The sequence below is a fragment of the Prionailurus viverrinus genome, chromosome A3, assembly GCF_022837055.1.
Source record: "Prionailurus viverrinus isolate Anna chromosome A3, UM_Priviv_1.0, whole genome shotgun sequence".
In the NCBI taxonomy this organism is placed as follows: domain Eukaryota; kingdom Metazoa; phylum Chordata; class Mammalia; order Carnivora; family Felidae; genus Prionailurus; species Prionailurus viverrinus.
The window spans coordinates 121178241-121193147 of record NC_062563.1 but is presented as its reverse complement, the minus strand read 5'-3'; the positions used below and the strand labels follow the sequence as shown (position 1 = coordinate 121193147).

General features: G+C 45.9%; 1 protein-coding gene across 6 annotated transcripts in view; it reads left to right on the top strand.

Annotated features, from left to right (window-relative positions):
• EFR3B (EFR3 homolog B) overlaps nt 1-14907 on the top strand; it is an 85136-nt gene that overhangs the window by 39948 nt on the left and 30281 nt on the right. For all 6 annotated transcript variants that reach the window (XR_007150885.1, XM_047852633.1, XM_047852632.1 and 3 more), the window contains one exon: nt 6600-6750. Coding sequence is in view for 5 of the 6 variants with exons in the window: in XM_047852633.1 (XP_047708589.1) it covers nt 6600-6750 (151 nt within the window). In the remaining variant the exon portion in view is untranslated. The remainder of the gene's footprint in view (nt 1-6599; nt 6751-14907) is intronic.

The window sequence follows — 14907 nt, the reverse complement described above, 5'->3', positions numbered from 1 at the left end:
TGCAGTCTGTGAGTTCGAGCCCCGCGTCAGGCTCTGGGCTGATGGCTCGGAGCCTGGAGCCTGTTTCCGATTCTGTGTCTCCCTCTCTCTCTGCCCCTCCCCCGTTCATGCTCTGTCTCTCTCTGTCCCAAAAATAAATTTAAAAAAACGTTAAAAAAAAAGAGAGAGAAGAAATCTTAAATGCAAATGATCAATGGATTTAGCTGTTTAAAAATTTAAATATTTTGATGTCAACAAAGAAACCATCGAAATTTAAAAGACAAACAACAAAAAGATGTGTTTTGAAAGAGATGGGGAAGCTGAGAGGCTCAAAAATGTGAAGCAAGGGCCCCAAAAAACCAACCCACAGAAGAGGAAATAGGAATAATAATATTCAATAAATTTATAATCAAAGATGTGCCTTGAAATACTAAGATACCATTTTCACTTATAAACTGACAAAAAAGTATTTCCAGTATTAACCAAGGAATGGCGACATGAGACGCACTTTCATACTTTTCTAGAATGAGTGTGAATTGATTGAAACTCTTTAGAGGGTAGTTTTAAAATATAGGTCAAATCTTCAAGAACATTTATGCCCTTTGATCCAGTAAATTCGTTTTCTATTCATCTATCCCAAGAAATCAATCTTAAGTTATAAACTAGCTTTACACAGAGAGAGACTCATTATGGTGTTTTTTACAATAAAGAAAGAGTGGAAATTAATGTCCAATAAGAGGAAAATAGTTTAGTAAATGATGATGTTTATCATTTGGTGAAATATTATTTATCCAACAAAAATGATGTTTATAAACATGTTTTCCGTATAATAATGAAAATGCCATAAGTAGAAAAATAGAATACATAATTATGTATACAGTGCTTTATAATCAATTTAAAAAATAAACAACAACAAATCTCAATGCCTAGAAAATATAGTAAAAACAAATATGCCATAAAAGTGAAGAGTGCTCATTTTTTGAGCAGTGTGGCTGGGTGTGTATGTGTGTGTGTGCGCACGCGTGCTTTGTTTTGTTTTCTATCTACCCTTTTTGTGTGTTTCCTAAATGTTCTCTGTTGAGCATGTGTTACTTTCCAATGAAAAAAGTGAACAGTAGGACCTGCCCTTCCCACACCACAGTTTAGAGCAAAGCTGAATGTAAGAGAACCCAAAGATATCCCTGGTGATGGGGCGAGGGATGGGGTAGATCCACCGGGCACCTGGGTGGCTCAGTTGGTTAAGCATCCAACTTTGGCTCAGATCATGATCTCGAGGTTCATGAGTTCGAGCCCCACACCGGGTTCTGTGCTGACAACTCAGAGCCTGGAGCCTACTTCGGATTCTGTGTCTGCCTCTCTCTCTGCCCCTCCCCCACTTGCTCTCTCTCTCTCTCTCTCTCTCTCAGGCATAAATAAACATAAAAAAAAAAAAAAAAGATGGGGTAGATCCAGAGCAGTTGTTCCTAAGTTCCATTGCTTCTATTCTCCACAAAGTCCATCCTGTACTTTCCTCTGCTTCTACCTTTCTTCTGTTGCAGACTCCAGATTACGGACGGCAGCATTAGAAATTGTCTCCCTGCCCCGTCTTTCCTGTTCTGGTCCTTCCAGTCGAGAACTGCTAGCTCTGATCTCCAAAACACAGACCTGAAGCTATCCTTTCCTGGCTCCTTTAGAATAAAATCCAAGCTCCTCAGCTTGACTTCTGGAGGCTTCTAAACCTGCCCCTAACTCGCCACTCCGCCAGCCATGCTCACCACACCTGCCCTCCCTGCTCTAGACCCACTCCACGTGGACTGGCTGACACTTCTCCCTGGGTCTCTGGGCCTCACACCTCTGGGTGCAGCGCTGTCTCCCCTCGACCCCCGTCATGGGCCCCCACCGCTGCGCATCAGCCCTACCACCCGCCAAGGCCCCTTCTTCCTGGTGAAGCCAGAGCAAGAATTGGAGTAAAAAGGTTTACATTGTGCTTATAGGGTGTAGACGTCCCACCTCTGCAGGACCCACCAACAAATCTGAAAGCAAGCTATCCCGAGGATAAAAGCAAGACCAAAAACAGTACATCCCTATCATCATTTTATAAAATAAAAGTAGGCTACATGCTCAATAAAAAGGGCACAAATACACTGTACATGCTGATTATATAAATCACCTTGACATATTATAAAGCATATTCAGGCAAGTAAAAATGACTTTATCCTAGACTGAATCTAAAACTAATATGCTAGCAATAACATTAAGCATTTAATACTAATTTTATCTGCCCTCTCTGCAGTGATGGTTCTCTTGGTAAAAATGTGCTGTAGCCCGCACAGCCACTTAGAATCATTCCACTGCCCTCAGAACTACAATTCAAAATTGGTATCGTTCTGTTAAAAATAGGCATTGCAGCGTCTAAGTAAAGCCTTGAACGCCTCGTTGGAAGCTTTAATCATAAACATTTGGAGAAGAATCTGTTAGATCTGATCTCCTATTCTCTCTCCTTGCCCGCCCCGTCTTTCCCTACCCAGTGCCGCACTCATCATTATTCTCTTCCTTGTCATTAGTATCTTCCTGATAGCAGTTTTGGAAGGACAAAATATTCACATGCAGACAGTCTGAGGGGTTGTGTCTCCCTGTCATCATGCACGTGTCTCTGTTTGCTGTTTGATTTTACGGACGTGAACCTTGGGTGTTCGACCCAAGTCACAGAACCATCTTCTACCCCACGGACTCCCCGCTTTATCACCCCGCTCCAGTTGTGTGTGAACTCTGCCTTAATATGTGTTTAGCATCAGGGGTGATAACGAAATGTGGGCAGAGAGGGAATAAGGTGTGAATTCTAAGGTGCTGCTCACTGACGTGAACGATGATGGGCAGAGATGTCTGCCTTTCCTCTCAGACCACACCTGGTTCCCAGGCTCTGTGTACCTACTCCTTCTTGGTTGAGCACAAGGTGTTCATGCAGAACGAGCTGCCCCTTCTGGAATTCAATAAGAGATACTTCTTGCCTCATTCCCTGTATATTTTCCTCAGGTGTTGTAACTCACCTCCTGCCATGGGCCTTGCCCCGGAGTTCCTGTTATTATAACCCCCAAGTGTCCTCTCTTGGTGTTGGTTGCTGTCCATGAACCCAGTTCTAGCCCAGACTCCTTGGGCTCTGCCTTACTCACCTGCCTTACTCACCTGACGGCTCTGAAGCCCTCCCAGTACATCCAGAACCCTTGCTGCTGTTGTCTGTACCTCGGGCTCCTGCAGCGGGCTAGTCTTCACCAGCACCTTTCTGCCTTGACCCACTCCTAGTACTCAGACCGGTTCAGTTTCCTGGACCTATTACTTCCCTGGATTCCTTCCAGGACCCTGAGTCCAGATCACCCAGGCTGACTGGCCCTGGTCCTGTTGAGCAGACATCACCCTGAGAAGCCCACACTTTATTCTCTTGGAGACTATAGGCCCAGCTACAGAAGATTCCTAGGGAGGTTAAGGTAAGGTAGGACCAATGCAGAGAGCCTTGGACTAGGAGGTTCCAAGGTCCCTTTGCCTTCTAATCTTCTAAGATGCTTTGAAAAGCTCAAGTTCATCGTTATAATCCTTCCATCCTTAGTATGGGGGCCCAAGATGGGGAACAAAGAATAGTATATTCAAAGAACTAGGCCTTAAACTTCTTGACTTTTCAGTTTCTCTTCTACCATAATTTCCAGTTTCCATCAAAATCTCCACTCCTGGTTAGTAGCCAATTTTTTTTTTAATTTATATTTTTTAATCCATTCATTCATTCATTTTGCTAGCAAAGGATGGCTTTTCCTTTTTAGGATTTTCTGGGAATTTTTTTTTACAGGAAAAGGAAAAGCAGCAATCTAAACTCAGGAATTTGGGAAGTCTTCTAGTTTCTTCTCTTGCCAAACCCCACTCCACCCCTTCCTTTCCCTCATTTGAACTCTGTGAGCTAATGGTGAAGCCTTTCCTACATAGGATGCTGGGATGATTCATAGGAGAATAGAGTTCTACACTGCTTGACCCCGTTTTCCCACCTGCCATGTTTGGTTGCTCAAATGTGGCCAGGTTTGTCTGCAAGGAAAGCCTGTTTCTTTTGGAAGGGCCCCAGCCAGGCTGCTTCGCTGACCAGGACAGCCAACCTGAAACATGCCAGGACTTCTGCAAGGCATGGCAGCTTTCCTGGACTGTGACTACGATGGCCTCTAAAGAGCCAGGAATGGCCAGCACCGCCCCCCACCCCCGCGCCCAGCAGGACATGGTGGTTCTGATTCACCCGAAGGAGCTCAAAGACCCGATGCCGGCTCTGTCTTTGAAAGACATCCTGTAAATAAGAGCATGGCCTGATCCATTTGTAAACATGCCCAGAGATAACTATGTAATAGCATTTAATGATATTAAGTAATAATTTAATAAGAGCGGACTCAATTCACCTAACATTTTAAAAAAGTGGACAGGATAATGTCAGAGAGGCTGTTTTTCTTATGATCGCTCAACATAGAAGTTAGCTCAGAGGTACCTAAGAAATGGTATCTGATGTCTTTTAAAAGATTAGGAGACACCATGACTGCTGTTACTTTATATATTTGGATTTGCAAAGCTGGCTCGCGCACCGTGAGACAGTTTGGACACACAATGTCTGAAACTGAACGACTGCCAGGAGAAGCATTGTGCGCCTTGTGTCCTGTCCTCCTGGCACCTCCAGAATTCACCTTGTCGTCATCCTTCCTGTGCTTTCTTTTTATTTAACCAAACTTTGTTTTAAAAAGAAGACAAATGGGGAAAGGAAGGAAAAATAAAATAAAAACAGAGAGTGAGGCAAACCATAAGAGATTCTTTTTAAAATATTTTTTTAATGTTTTTTATTTATTTTTGAGAGAGACAGAGACAGAGTATGAGCAGGCAAGGGGCAGAGAGAGAGGCAGACACAGAATCCGAAGCAGGCTCCTGGCTCTGAGCTGTCAGCACAGAGCCCGACGCATGGCTCCAACCCACAAACCTCAAGATCGTGACCTGAGCCAAAGACAGACGCCCAACAAACTGAGCCACCCAGGCACCCCTTAATGGGAACATTTTAATCATGTGGCCTGACCTAGCAGCAGAAGGGGCTGGGAGGTGGTCTTGATGAACAGCCACGAGCTCAGTTAAAGTTCTAAATTACTAGGGAAAAAGAGGGGAAAGAGATTCCGGGGGAAACTCACAGCATTCTGCCTCAGATATCTAACTCCCTAAAGAAAACTACAAAGATTTGAACTGGAATAATTTTGGACAGATTTGCAGCAGCTTCCTCAATAGAATTTAAATGATAACCTATTCCAGTAAATGTCTACTCTATTTTCTTTAGTATGCAAGGGCCTTGCAAGTGGGGCATGCACCCCTTCATGCTGTGTCTTACCTGACCATGGGCTCCTGTCGCCACTGTGGAACAAATGTTGGGTTTGGGCTCAGACATGCCCTCCTAATTCTCAGCAGGAATTTGATTCATGGCACTTTTCTGGGGATTCAGGAGAGGGGTTGGAGAAGACAACCACCAGGATAATCAGGGGTTGTCCTGCAAAGGCTAGTTTGGAGAGGATTGGGTATTTTGAGCATAGAGAAGAGCAAGAAACAGGAGATTGCTGCATTCAGGTGGTTGAAGGGCTTAGCCCTCTTTTATAACTGCTCCCAAAAGTAGAATTATAAATACAGGATAAAGGTATTAAGGTTTAGCTTGAAAGATAAAGAAGTTTTAATTTAGTTGTCAAAAAACAGGATGGACTGACTTACTAGTAAGCCCATTCACCGTTGGATGGTGAGTATTTCTGGTTTCAGAAGATGTTCACTCAGGTTTTAGACTTTAGAAGAATTAAATAGTTAGGGCCTTAAAGTTGGCATAGAACATCGTCTTCATTAGGTACAGTATGCATTACCTAAACATGGTAATACCATGAACCATATTGTGTGACAACCCTAGGACTTCTGAGGTCTTTAAACACAATACGTGCAGATTTTATATTCCTTAACCTTTGCAGTTGACTGGTCCTCAGGCCCATCTCAGATTCTTCATAAACATTCTTCCGAAAGTTCTTCTCTTCCTCCCACTAGAGCTATCTCTCTCCTTCTTTGGAACCCTTGTGAGATGTCCTGAATGATTTTCTTGTAGCGTTTCTTTTTAGAGGAGGTATCTGTGTGTTTATCTTGTCCATCCAACTCCAGGCCCCGTAAGTTGAAGGACTTCCTCCTTACACCCCTGCACTAAGACAGAGCTTTTCTCCCGCGGGTGCTCAACAAACGCTTCCTGACCTTGGATCAAATGATTCTCTGATCTCATTGGGGTTGGGTTCAGAATTTGCTCTTCTGAGCATCAATCCTTTCTGGTTGTATCTAGTCACAAACTGGTACACCTCACCTGTCCTCGTGTTCTTCATCTGTGGAGGGAGGGGCTGGGGGGCCGGTGTCTGGGCTCCCTTCTGGCTCTGGTTCCTTCTGACTCTTGTGCTGGGCTGGAGTGGGCACTGGTTGGAATGGCTGTGCAGATGCTGGCCACCTACGGAAGAGCCTCATTCCCCAGATGCTGCCCAGGTGGCCACTACGCTGACATCTAGATTGTCCCAGTCACGTGGTGAGGGTGGAATGGGTGTGAGGCCAAGTGACGGTGTTGCTTTCCCCAGGTACGTGTGCATCGCCATGGAGGCACTGGACCAGCTGCTCATGGCCTGCCACTGCCAGAGCATCAACCTCTTCGTGGAAAGTTTCCTTAAGATGGTGGCCAAGCTGCTGGAGTCGGAGAAGCCCAACCTGCAGATCCTCGGCACCAACTCGGTAAGGAGCTGCCCAGGCGCTCTGGAGTGGGGAGTGGGGAGCATGGCGGTGGGGCACGGAGGACGTCTGGGTCAGCATTGTTATCAACCAGTCCCATTTGGTTTCCGATCCTAAGTACAACTCACCTCTTATCTTAGTGTCTGTCCCTCTGAATAAAGGGACTTGTCTGAATAAAGGAGTATTTGGGGGTTTTCTTTTATTTAAACAAATATATGAGAAATAAAGTAAATTTTAAAAATAAAGTTCACCATAGTAAAGTATATGATTCAATGGTTTTTAATACGTTCACAAGGTTTTGCAACTATCACCATCTACTATATTTATCTTTAGATCTGTGATCTTGAAGCTTTTTTTCTAGCAATAGATTTTTCCCTTAAATAATTTTAAGTGGAGCCCCAGTAGATATAAAAATAGATGGAAAAGGAGTCATTCCTTTGAGGGCAGGGCGTGCCCTATGCTTGGCCCCTGACTCCATAGGGCATACTTTGAAAGCTGTCCAGCTTGTACTTCTTTCAAAGAAGCATAGCACAGAGGCATCGGTAAGTGGAAAGATCATGCAGAAACAGGAAACAGGGCTTCTGGCTTAGTTCTGCCCTTACCTGGCTGGGTAACTTTGACTGGGCTGTCTTTTATGGACCTGTCTTTTCATCCATACCATGAGCTGATTGAACTTGGTCCAAACACAGTGATGCTGGTCTCCGTACAAGAGGCTGCTATCTTGATAGCTACGGCTTGGGGAGAGAAGGGCTATTAGATGTGTCAAGAACTCCCTGCTTCATATTTATCTATATATACTTGAATATCCTGGTGGCTTTCTTCAATGCCTTGCCCTCTGCCTTATTCCTCCCCCTTCAGGGCATACTTTCAGCTCCAGGTCTATAGGCAGCTTGTTGTTAAAAGCCCTGATAGGCACCTATTTTACAGACATCACAAAAGAAAAGCTAAAGGTTCGCTCCTAGCATTCCCAGCCTGACATTTCTGAATTTTTATTGCACGGATCACAACTGCTCTCCTGTTCTACCTAAGTTGATTTACCCAGAAGAAGATAGTCTTTAAATTTTAATTTTAAGGAGCAAAAGTGGCAACTATTCCCTTCTCTTTCCTCTCCCTGTGAGCCAGCTGCCTTTGACAAATTTCATATACGGTAGCTGAGGGTGAAGTCTTTTGTCAAGTTGCCCTGGCAACAGCTTCAGATACTGTTTCGTTTGCCCTGTTAAGATAACTCTAGTCTAGGAGAGAACATCTGAATGGAAAATAAACCAGTCATCAGGCATCCAGAGGGCCTCTCCCCATGGGAGACCACAGAAACAGGTGGCTGCCAGAGCTACCTTTCCCCATAGCAAGCCCTGGCCCGGGGTAGGCGATTGGTTAGTTCCTGCCTTGTAAATTCCTAGATTCCCATCACAGCCCATCAGTGCATCAGCAACAGATGAGAGTCGGCTAATGATTCCTGTACTGCAGACAATGAAGGTTATATAAGGACAAGCAATTATGAGTAAATTAAGTCGAATAACTAGTAGATACAGAGTCCAACTTTGGAGGCAGCTTTTGCTAGTGCCGTCCCTCATCCACGTGCTCTTGCCAGCTCTCAAACCCTGGGGACGTCCACAAGCCTCCCTAAGAATCATGTTCTAATGCTCCTCATTGTCTTAGAACCGCCAGCATGCTAATACTTGATGTAGTCTTAGAGAGTCTAGAGTAGGAGTTTCAAGTGGTTTTCATGGGGGTTCGAGGCCTCGCGGGGGCAAAGGAGGACCTGGAAGGAGGACTAGAAAGATCCTATGTGGAGGCTTGCAACCTTTCATTTGGATGAAGGGTTTGGTTGCTAGGAAGTTAACAGAAAGACAAGGAAGGAGGGAAAGAGAATATAAGAGGAAAGAAAAGGAAAAAAACCCACTGAGCTCATTTAAAACCTTCGTTTGCTGGATTTCTCTGCTTGGAAAAAGAAGCCCCAGAAGTCGGATAGCTTGTCTGCTCGCACAGCTGAAGCGCTGGCTTTAGACGGTGATTTATTTAGCCCCGTTCCGTGTTCTGTCCCTAGAGTGCACTCCTGTCCCTACAGCTCTGCTGTGCCACCCGCCTCCCTGTGGCCAGGCCAACTCCGTGACAGGTGGCCCACTGCCTTGCGGCTGAGAAGTTGAGAGAAACCTTCCCCCTGAGCCAGCTCTGCTTCCCTGTACCTTTTCCCTCAGAACTGGCTTTACTGCCTGAATCCACTCAACAAACCTCTGCCTTCTGCAGAGCGTCTCTTCAGAAACCCTAGACACTTCACGGTCCCAAACCTGGCCAATGACAGAGTCTCCTGCAGAGCTTTGGAAACCTACAGATTCCCAGGTTTCAACCAGACTCACTGACCAGCATCTCTGGAGGGGGCACGTGGTCACCTGGGAATCTGCATGTTTTCACCTCCCATGTGATGCTAGCAGTGGATTTGGGGACCACTGACACACTGTAGTCTTCAACCTGTACAGGGTTTCTCTCTCCCTCCCCACCTCCATTCCTTTCTTCATCCCTAATAGATGTTTATCTAGCTTGTAAGAATGACCTTGGGTTGACACATGTCACAAAATCCAAATTTGCTAATACCGCTCCTGCACATTGCATGCAGTAAAGTGTAATTTTAAAAAATCTACCCTCAATGAGAATAGCTGAGTTTTGGAAGCTGATAAGTGACCAGGAAAGTCTGGAGAAGACAGGGAGCCAGGGCCAGCTAAGCTCGCTTTACTTGTTTGGGGATTTGCATTTGTGCCTCTGCCTCATTGCCCGTGGGGTCTAAATGTGTGTCTCAGGAACAGCACAGTGACCATGTGTCCTGACCTTTAAGATAACTCACGAATGATGGGCACCTGGGTGGCTCAGTCGGTTAAGGGTCCGACTCTTGGTTTTGGCTCAGGTCATAATCTCATGGTTCTTGAGTTTAAGCCCCAAACTCTGCCCTGACAATGTGGAGCCTGTTTCAGATCCTCTGTCTTCCCCCCCACACACACACACCTCTCTCTGATCCTCCCCCAAAACAAAATAAACATTTTTTTAAAAAAAGATCACTCACTAATGATAAACTGAAAATGTTAAGTCTGAAGATGCCAAGTTCCCCTACATAACCAATCTACTCTATTAGCCTAATGTATACAAATAGTAAACTCTTATGAAGATTCATGGATTACAGTTTGCACTTTTATCCCTGCCTCACAACATATACAAAAATTAACTCAAAATAGACCAAAGACTTAAATGTAAGAGCTGAAACTATAGAACCCTTAAGAGAAACTAGAGGATTATGTGTTCATGATCTTGGATTTGGCAATGGATTCTTAGGTGCAACATGAAAAGTAGAAACAACAAAAGAAAAAATAAACAAATGGACTTCATCAAATTAAAACCTTTTGTACATTCAAGGACACTACCAAGGAAGTGAAAAGACAACCACAGAATTGGAGAAAATATCTACAACTCACGTATCTGATGAGGGTCCAGCAACCAGAATGTATGAAAAATACTTACAACTCAACAACAAAAAGACAACCCAATTAAAAAATGGTTAAAGGACTCGAATAGGCATTTCTCCGAAGATATACAAATGGCCAAGAAGCACTTTAAAAGATGGTCAACATCACTAATCATTAGGGAAATACAAGTCAAAACCACAAGGAGATTCCACCCCACACTCACTAGGATGGCTATTAAAAAAAAAAACAAACAACCTATAAATGACAAGTGTTGGCAAGAATGCATAGAAATTGAAACCCTCATATGTTGCTAGTGGAAACGTGAAATGGCGTTGGCCCTGTGGAAAACAGTTTAGTGGTTCTCCAGAAAGTTAAACATATAGGATTACCATATGACTGAGCAATTCTTCCTAGGTATATACCCCAAAGAGCTGAAAACAGATACTCAAACAAATACTTGCGCACAAATGTTCACAGAAGCACGATTCACGATAGCCAAAAGATGGAAACGACCCAAAAGATCACATAGTGTGTAATTTCTATGAGCTGTCCAGTCTAGGTAAGTGCATAGATACAGAAACCAGAATAATGGTTGCCCAGGGCTGGGGAAGAGGGGCAGGAGAATGATTGCTTAGTGGGTACAGGGTTTCCTTTGGGGATGACGAGATGCTTTAGCTGCACAATATGAATGTATTCAATGCCACTGAATTGTGCATTGTAAGAGGGTTCACTTTCTGTTTTGTAAATTTTACCTGAATTTTTTTTCTTTAAAAAAATTTTTTTTAATGTTTATTTATTTTTGAGACAGAGAGAGAGACAGAGTGCGAGCAGGGGAGGGGCAGAGAGAGAGGGAGACACAGAATCTGAAGCAGGCTCCAGGCTCCAGGCTCTGAGCTGTCACAGAGCCCGACACGGGGCTCAGACCCACAAACCATGAGATCATGACCTGAGCTGAAGTTGGTCGCTTACCTGACTGAGCCACCCAGGTGCCCTGAGCGTCTGACTCTTGATTTCAGCTCAGGTCACAACCTGACAGTTCATGAGACTGAACTGCATGTCAGGCTCTGTGCTGACAATATGGAACCTGCTTGGGATTCTCTCTCTCTCTCTGTCTCTCTCTCTCTCTCTCCCTCTCTCTCTTGCCCCATCCCAGCTCATGCGAGTGTGTACCCACACGCGCTGTCTCCAAAAAATGAATAAACATAAAACAAAATTCTTAAAGTACATTTTTGTCTTTGCCATGAGAAATCTGGGGAAACCAGGCAAGCAACCCATTCCCCACCCATCTCTCAGCTGATGTTTCATCTCAGGTAGCATTTCTCCCTGTTGACCACTCTTCCTTCAGCCCCCCTTGACATCCTGGTCCCATCACCCCAGCTCTTCCCACCTGGTTCATCCTTCTTAGTTTCTGTGGTTGGCTGAGTAACGGTCCCCCAAGGATGTCCATGCTCTAGACCCGTGAACATTACCTGAAATGGCAAAAGGGACTTTGCAGATAGAAATCAGGCTGAAGATCTTGAGATCGGGAGAGTCTCCGGGATTATCCAGGTGGATCTGAGGTAATCACAGGGATGCTTATGGGAAGCAGGAGGGTCAGAGTCAGACAGAAGGTGCAATTTTGATGGAAGCAGAGGGACAGAGGGAAAGATTTGAAATGCTACTCCACTGGCTTTGAAGATGGAGGAAGGCGGCCATGAGCCAAAGGATGTAGGTGGCTTCTGGAAGCTAAAAAAGGCAAGGAAACGCTCTCGTGGAGCCTCCAGAAAGCACACAGCCTGGCAGACCTGTTTTAGGCTTCTGATCCCCAGAGCCATAGATAATAAATTTGTATTGTTTTAGACCACTAAATTGTGGTAATTTATTACAGCAGCAATCGGAAATGAATATACTTTCCGGCAATGATTCTCTTCCTCCACACGCCCCTGAAATGTTTGTGGTCTCCACGGTTGCTGCCCCATCTTCTCAACCCGTGTGCTCCCCCTGGACCATTCATCAACTGTTGCGGTTTTGACTGTCATCTCTAGACTAGAAACGCTCCCGTATCCAACACCAGTACAGAAACCACTGCTGGAGGTGGGCTCCCCGAAGGCGGATTGAGTCTGAATGGCAAGGCCAGTGTGCAGCTTAGGTCACGGGGGTCAGCACCAGCAAATGCTGGGGATCCCTCTAGAGCAGAGGCAGCTGGTGCTTTCCTGGGTCTGTGTTTGCCCAGCCGGCACATGGGGGCTGCTCAGGGCCGGAGAGATGACCTTCCCGGGCAGCAGGGACCGGGCTTTCCCAAAAGACCAGTTTTGCAAAGAATCTTGAAAAAGAGAGGGCATAATGTGGGTGGACAAGACAGGATGTCCTAGGTCTAGGGAATGACGGAGCCTCCTCTGGCCTCAGCAGGACATGATCGATCACATCACAGTGGGGCTGTTTCTCTCTGGCTTTACTGAAAAGTGCTCTGGGAAGTTTCTGTCAGCATGAGCAGCTGGCTGTCGGGGCAGGGGGTGTTACAGTCAAACCCGTGTGGTTTACAAGGTCTGCTTCCCAGCGAGGATTTGTCTCGGTGAAGCTAAGAAGCAGTTCCCGTCTCTCCTGGTGGAACAGCCTGCGGGCCTAGACCCCTGAGAGAGGCGGGCTCCTCTCTGTGTTCCAGACTGCGGTTCTGTTGTTGATGGCAGGAAGCCGCGAGGCTCACAAGCCTCTTCTGCCCAAGAGGGAAAGGCTCTCACTTCTGCTTGGAGACACTCTGTTAGCACAGACGTGAGGCCAACCAGCTCAGCTTCCATTTTCCACATGGGGTGGGGGTGGGGGGGAAGAGCTGTTTTTACAATGTCAATATTTGGAGATTACTTTCCCTTTATTAACTCAGGCCCTTAGTAACTCTCAGTATTTGCATAATTGTGACTCCCCCCCCCCCCCCTTCGGAGGGTCGTGATCTGCTCGGGCAAGCACGCCCTTTGTTGTGTATAAAGAGCTGAAACTTTGATCTTGAAAGGGTGGCCCTAGCCGTGCCTGGAGCCTTTGAAGTGTCACGTGCTCAGAATCTTCCGTTTGTTGCTATGGAGACCTTCCTCATCATTACTATATCTTAGAAAAATAAAACCAAAAGCAAACCCAGCTTTATTATTTCACAATCTTATTCATTAGGCAAGCAGCATTCTAACAAAAGCCATTTGTAAGGTATGAATTAGCAATACTGGGAATGAAGCAGACAGGAAGTCCCTGCTGTCTCATGCTTTATAAAAAAGAGCCACGGCCTCACAGGTAAGGTAAATGGGCCCAGTGGGAATCCAGGGAGTGTTCAGAGCGAGCCAAAAGTGCACTGAGGGGAAAATGAGGCTGCACTGTCAACTGGGGTGGGTTGGTCATACCAAGTTGAAGAGGCAACTGCGCTCCTTAGCTCCATTTTACAGATGGGGCAACTGAGGCACAGGAAGCTTAATTAACTTGCCCCAGATAAGCTTCATAAGTAGAGGAGGTGAGATTCAGAAATGCAGCCTGGGGGTGCTTGGGTGGCTCAGTCGGTTAAATGTCCAACTCTTGATTTTGGCTCAGATCATGATCTCACAGTTCATGAGTTTGAGTCCCGCAGCAGGCTCTGCGCTGACAGCATGGAGCCTACTTGGGATTTTTCTCTCTCTTTCCCTCTCAAAATAAAGAAATAAAAGTTTAAAAATTAAAAAAAAAAGAAAAGAAAAGAAATGCAGACTGTCTCCAGACCCCTTCTTATCACCATAACGGTGTGCTGTCTCTCATTAGAGGGACGAAGGCCTTACTCACTCTAAAGCCCTAATATTCCAAACGCACGTCTGCTGGGCCTTGGCATTGCCCAGGCGGACTTCCACAGTGGGTGTGGTGCCTCGACCAGGGACCCCACGAAATACCCCGATTTGACCTTCTGAACCACGGTTACAGAAGGTTCCTGTCAGCCCCTGGAAGACTCAGGAGCAGCTTAGGGTGGGCACTCCCCAAGGGACAGCATAGGCCAACCCTCCCTGACTGGGCAGCCATACTTTCAGACTTGAGAAAGGAAAGCTCCTATCAAGCCATCACACCAAGGGTTCCTAGGGATGTTCAGAAATCTTGGTACCAAAAAGTTACCTATTTTACATTTATAATGCAATAAGCAGGGCACACACCCTCTGCGTGGGAGGTTCAGGATGGGCATTAAGTGCATTCTCATCATCAGACCTCTTAGCGGGGCGAGAGTCCTGGCACACATGGGAATGGAATGGTTGACAGCCTAAGTCTCAAAGCTGTAGCCCCCAGGCCATTCTGGGCCCCAGAGACGGAGCCAAGGGGAGCCAAGGCTGGGTCACCTATCCAACCCTTGGCTTCACCCCAACGACTCCAGTTCAAAGGAGATGGTCTTCGAAGGAGACGGCCATCTATCCAGCCTTGCCTGACCTCCATTACCAAGGACATGCTTCTCTACATTTCCCAGCATCCTGCATAAGCGGGCTCCCTCCCAGCCTGACTGGGAACATTTCCAGATCTACGGGTCCAGCTTGCCAGTACAGGGGCAAAGGACACAGGGTTCATAAATCCCCTGCCCCAGAATTTCCAGGGGGGGAAGTCGGCTGAGGGATGGCTCTTCAGAATGCAGATACCCGGGCCCTCCTCCCCAGGTAGTCTTGTTTACCAGGCTTGGGGTGGCTCAGAAGTCTGCATTTTCTACAAGCTCCCCAGGTCATGCCAATGCACATCAAAATTGAAAAACCAC